General features: G+C 38.6%; 1 protein-coding gene across 1 annotated transcript in view; it reads right to left on the bottom strand.

Annotated features, from left to right (window-relative positions):
- Positions 1-285: 285 nt before the first annotated feature.
- The window catches only part of LOC104405198 (adenylosuccinate synthetase isozyme 2-like), a gene marked incomplete at its 5' end in the record, with an annotated part of 8,136 nt that continues 1,946 nt past the window's right edge, over positions 286-6,475 (bottom strand). The window contains 2 exons of the mRNA XM_010013830.1: positions 286-844; positions 1,598-1,747. Of these exons, the coding sequence (XP_010012132.1) occupies positions 792-844; positions 1,598-1,747 (203 nt within the window). The remainder of the gene's footprint in view (positions 845-1,597; positions 1,748-6,475) is intronic.

The following is a 6,475-nucleotide window of genomic DNA, read 5'->3' on the forward strand; positions in this document are numbered from 1 at the left end:
CAGGGAAGTACAGGGTTTTTAAAATACCAGAAAAAAAATTAGTAACATTATAAAACATTTAACTCAAAATCAGAATGGTTCTTTAATAATTGCAAATGAACTTTTTACAATATCAGTTTTCCAACTTTCTGGGCACACTTCCTGGTAAACACTTAAGAGTCCTCTGTGAGTTACAAAGAATAAGTTTTCTGTGTCACATAGCTAAAAAACACCTGGACATTCTTAACAACTTGGCATCACATCTTTTTTTAAAAAAAAACAGATCACACAATAATTTAGACAGCATTTATAGCATTATAAAATCAGAACCCCCCCTCTTTAATCACTCACGAGAGCAGCCATTAAGAATACAACAGCTGTAGGAATACAAATAATGAGGATGTAAAACTATCTGTGCAAAACTGCATTATTTTTACTGTCTAAAATTTCAGGGAAGTAACACCGCTGAAAGCAGAGAGAGGATAACAAAGACAAAGTCATGAAAGTAATGCTGCCTTAGATTTTCAAACAGGAATTACATTATGAAGTAGGTATTAGGTAAAGAAAAAAAAATCTGATGGCACCTTGAACAACAATGACAAGTGTCCTGGAAACTGCAGTTGAACAAGAATTGATACAGGTTCATGTTAAAGTCTCTTTCAGGAGTAGCGATTGATTTGGGGCTATCAACTCTAGCATTTCTTTCCATGCAAGAATCTATCTTTCCAACATCTTTGCTTTGCGGGCTACTAATGCATTTAAGAATGAGCAGTCTTTTGAGGAGTGTGCTTTCTTCCATGCATCTGAAATCTTTAAAACAGCTGGATCATTGATTCCCTGGACTTCCCTACTCCAATCCATTTAACTGCAGGAGAGAAAAGCAAACTTAGAATAAGTAATACAAAGCAAGATCGGATTGTATCTTAAGATACAAACTTATCTTCTTAAGCGCTTAAGGTTTTAAGTATCATAGCCTTAAGATAAACACAGCATATACCATTAGTACATTAAGAAATAATAACTATAGCTATTATTCTCAACATAAGAATGCATTCATTGGTAACTTAGAAGAGCAGGAACAAACTTGAAGGTCTTGAAGCTGCCATAACAACTAGATAAGCCTCCAGATCACAGGAAAAAAAGATACATAGAAATTGTCAGAAAAGTAAAGATACGCATCATCTCCTAACTCCCAGCCTTGGATGTAACCAGATCTTTATTAAGGAGCATAAGAAAAATTTGTTAGTTTAGGACCTCTTACCGTTACATATATTTAATGCAATTAATATACCAGTCGTCTCAATGACTTTCTAACTGCAGCAGAACTAAACCTCTATTATAACCAATGTGAGAAACACATCATTAAAATCTCAGTTGAACACGAACTACATAAGCCAAAGAGAGAATGCATATTAAAGTTTCTGAAATTTTTCAATTCAACAGCTAAATAGATAGATAAAATAAGCAAAGCAATAATTATTAGTATCACCAGGTACATCAGAATAAGCACAGCTACAAACTAGTTTTCAGTATTTCGTATGTTCATTAGGACAAAGTAGAAGGTAGGTTTCATGGAGCAGGTAAAATCCAAACAACCAGCAAACCCTTTTTTACTCACCAGGAACACCCAACTCCATTTCTATGAAGCGAACGTAGTTCTGTGCATTTACAGGCAGCTCGTCAAACGTCCTTGCATTTGATATGTCTGTATCCCATCCTGGGAGTGTCTCATACTGAACCTCTACTTTATTTAAGACTTCCTGGTTGGCTGAAAAGCAAACAGGAACAAAAATATTATGTCCACAAACGTCATACATTCTCTGCCACTAAACACATAGCTGTAAAGCTTTTTATTCTTTTCTTATATAAAAAGGTTTATTCGTAAGATAATACCACAACTGAAGGTGTTGAAGTGTCCTTTTTTGTTAATGTGAACAGAGCCGGGGGGGTGGGGTGAGGTGGGGAAAATCCGTTAATTTTCTGGACTTCAGAGTTCAGGAATTCCACGACTCGCACTCACATGCATGCATTTTGCTCAAACCACAATATTTTCAGTTCAGAAAACAACTTTTCAGGAAAATTAATTCCCAAAAATGTTGATTCACCCACACCCCCCCAAATACGAAAATCCAATTCTGCCTTCATTAGGGAACTTGGTGATGTGAGAGCAAAATTAGGCACCAGCTTGTAAGTATCAGGCAGTTAAAACAAATTTTAGAATGGCATAGGAGTGTACTTTTTACTAAGCAAACATAGTCATAAGACATAGTTTATACATAGTAGACTTCTGATGCCCACAGACCTTCCGCTCCAAAACTATACAACGAATTTTTCAACCAGTGTGGAGTCCCACATGATGTATTAACTGTAGCTCTTCCAAGTACTTCTCAGAATAGAAGCAATGAGTATATTCTATTTTGCCTTTCATTCAGTAACTTGCTATAGTGCTGTCCACTAACTGAATATTGTGATGATTTCAGGTACTGGAAAAGATGCTAGTCACACAGTTTGGGAATTGAATCATTCCAGTAATTATCTGAACATTAATCTTGGAATGACACCAGCCACTGATACAAAAGCCTTAAGCCTAAAAATGGTCAAAATACATTTATAACAACAAATGGGAGGTGCCAGACATTCTTGCCTTCCTGAAAAAGACAGGGTTCTGCCCAAGGCACTGTAATAAATGTTATATAGGCTCCACATTTCAGATCAAGTCACTCCTGCAAAGGCAGCTAGTCAACCTGAGAAAGGGGTTTAGGTGCAAGAGGCACGGTAGAGGTGCAAATATGAAACCACAGCTAATCCTCTGCAGAGTGTTTGTAGCCATCAAACTTAGGCTCAGCATATTGAATAATTTGTCCTGGTGCAGGAAGTGTTCAAGAGTAGCAATGGTGTAAGGATAGCCTTTATGAACTAGGCATTTTGAGTAAAGGTGAAAGAGGACTATGCTCTACTGACTTCAAAGCCTGTAACAGTGAAAAAATGCACTATTTTTGGACTAAGGTGCTCACAGGTTAAGGCAAATGATCCTGCATCAATACTTGTTGCAATAAGGACAAACAGACAGGCATATCAAGAATGTTGGGTGCAGAGGCCAAGGATAAGTGTTTACTTTAACTACATCATCAACAACCAAGGTGTTGTCTGCTGTCCAGGTGATCTCTAAAATAGAACAGCTATATTCAAAGTGCAAAAACACAAACTAATGTCTGGGCAATGCAGACAGTCTTGAATAAAACTCTAGCATCCCTCCTTCTGAAGAGGTAAAGTGATTGAACATCTGATCTCAGAAGTCCACAGGCATTTTTACTCTGCAGCCTTTCTGATGAGGCTAGCTAAGAGATAGCTGAAAGCGCTTAGAACTGAATGGTCTCATCCTGTCTACAATCTTCCATTACTCTAAAGTAGTTCAATTCCTTACCTCCCCAAAAGAGAGGGGGAAAAAAAAAAAGAAGGGATAAATTTCTTGATGTTTCAAATGATTATCTCATTTTGCTCCAGGAAGTGTGACAAAAGATGATGTGAGGTAAAGGTAAGCCATAAACTGGTCTCAGTGTAACAACAGATGTATTCACCATCTAGATTTCTCTCAGTTCTTTTCCATTAGGGGATTTATCTTTTAGGCTTTCTGGAAAATTCCTTATTAACAGCTGAATTAGATAACAGAGAGAGCAGATATAATGCTATCTTGTAGTCTGGTACTATAATTTGGAAACGGAATGATATGCTGTTATTACTTCAAACTCAAAAAGCGTAGCTGAAGTTTGGAATCTTGGCAGTACTGTAAGAGAAAGATTCTCCATCAATTTCCAGAAACTGAACATAAGAATAGTCATATACCCTGGTAGTGTTCAAGTCCAGGTTGGACAGAGCCTTGGGGGACACAGCGAGGTATCCCTGCTCATGGCACGGGGGTTGTAACTAGATGATCTTAAGGTCCTTTCCAGGCCTAACTATTCTATGATATACATCAGATCAAAGGCGCCTCTACAACAGTGTCCTAGCTTTTTAATCTACAGTGGATGCTCAGAGAAAGAGCACAAGAGAAAAAAAAAAAAGCTTCTCAAAAATAACTTCCCAATTTCCTAAGGATCTGTAGTTTTTTGTGTCTGGCCATGCTGAGGTCAACTGATGTGTGAACTTGGACAGGAGGCACTAGCAGAATGAGACCATGGCTTTCGCATTCCTTTCAAACTGATCAGCTCAGCTAGCAGGGACTTTTATCTTTCATAACCTCCTATGACTGAACAGAAACAGAGATAATGGCCAGCTCCCTAAGAAAAAGACTACAGCCTCAATGATACAAACTGAAGTCAGCTGTAAATTTACAAGACATTTTCAGTTCTTCACAGGAGATAATGAAATGCCCACAGAAATCTAAGCTAAAAAAACAACTCTAACAAAAAAAACAACAAAACCCAACAAACAAAAATGGAGTTGTAACAAGATTCTGGTCCCATCAGAGAGACTCAATGAATGAAAGAATCACTTAAGTCTTAATACTGGAAAATATGGCCACCTGTTTGCATCATCTTCAACAATGGACTGCCAGAGAAGGTCCTCCTGGCTTGAGTACAAGACAATCCAAATAGCCCCCAGGTTAGATGACAGGGCTATAGATGAAGCATTTACTGAGTAATTCTCAATTCAAATGCACCATCTCTATTACGTTCAAAAGCCATCTAAAGTACACAATAATTTCATTATTATTTTGATAAGTGTATCAATCAGGAAATACTCGAGTCTTAAAAAGGGAAAAGCACTCCCTGGTTTAGTGCAAGATAAGTACTAAATTTCCTGAACAAAAGGTCATGCCATGTCATTCCATATGCATTCAAACTGTAACTGACACTTTTGTTTGAAGATACTGGAAGGCAAATCAATTTCAGAACTCTCCCAAGCACACAGAGATTTTTTTTTTGTTAATTCCCTCTGAATTTCTCTAGCAGATATGTGCTATTTCCAAGGACTGCTGGCAGATCATCACTGTTACTTTATATGTACTTACATCCTTATTTTACATAAATCCTCCTGTGAGTTGTATCTGATTACTACAGTTGATCTCACACACAAAAAGTTCTCTGCTGATGGTATCAGATGAAAATTTGTAACCTATGACTGACCAGCCTCAAACCCTGAGATAACAATTAAAATGGAAACAGGCACCTATGTGCACCTTGGAAAATCAGAAAGCCCAATCCTTAGTACTTTAGTTAATGCTCTTCTTTTCCGGAGTACCTCTATTATAGCAAACTGAAAATCCATGAAAACAATGTTTTTGTGGTATTTGAATACTTTAACATGCAGGTACATTTTTCAGGTAAAAATGATCACTAGAATGACCACTGTCGTCCTCAGGCACTATGTCATGCTAAGCTGATGTATGTCAGTCCTGCACTAGAAAATATTCTTGCTTTCACCTAAACTAACTGCTTATTTCCCCCCCACCTCTCTTCCCTCTTTTCTATTGCATATGTGTAACGGGTTTTTGGCTGCTCTGTAAACCATTAAAGGGAACTGAACTATCAGAAAAATAACACAATAAGAAGAAAAACTTGGCTTTTCAAATGGATCAGTTCTCTCATGTGGTTCACCACATGCTTAAATGAAGACTTGTTCTGCTAGAAGAGGGCACGAATACAGTAGTGGGAATAAGACACTGGGTTTAGAGTGTGAAACAAGCTTCCAAATTAGCTTGAAAGTAACGCAGGCTGTATTAAATGAAAGTGATAAAGCCATAATAACATTTACAATTAAGAAGCTTTATATAGCACTTTGCATCTTCTAGTAGACAAATGACAGTATTTGGTACAGGTGTCTTTAGGATGCAAGTATAGGTGTGGTTGTTCCAGGGATCGAAGGATTCCGGGTGGAGAAGGAACGTAAGCCACACATATACACCCCAAACTACTAGAAAGTTTATTACAAGATCTAAAACAGATGTAAAATCCAGAGATATCCCAAGCCAGAAAGAGAAAGAACCAAAGGCTGCCAAAGAACAGATTAGGCACAGATTCTTACCAACCTACACATTTTTTCAATGACCAGGAGGCCAGCTCTGAGGTGCACTGAAAGCAAAGAGGGTGGCAGGCACATACTTTGTGGGCGTCCCCGCGGACGTAACGTTGGCCGTCAAAGGTCCATCTCCCTCTTCTCCCCTCTTTACCTCCTCTCTTCTGAACTTTCTCAAATCCCGGGCCTTTTATATCCTAGAAAGTGCCAACTCATCCTGACATATGGGGCCAGCCTGCGTCCAGAGGAGTGGCCTGCTGGCTTCCTTTTCCCGTGCACATTCATCCAGACGCAGGGGGTCAGCTTGCACTAGGAGAAGTGGCCTTGCCAGCTCCCCGCCGTGCATACCCACTCCAAGTAATCAGGGATGGTCCACCAAGGACCAATTTTTAGTGTTAGACCCATCCAACACAGTGGTACAGGGTGTTTCTGGTGCATGTGGGAAAACATTAATGGCCTGATGCTGAAGTAACACATTCCT

This window comes from Nestor notabilis, unplaced genomic scaffold, assembly GCF_000696875.1.
Source record: "Nestor notabilis isolate BGI_N333 unplaced genomic scaffold, ASM69687v1 scaffold13464, whole genome shotgun sequence".
NCBI lineage: Eukaryota > Metazoa > Chordata > Aves > Psittaciformes > Psittacidae > Nestor > Nestor notabilis.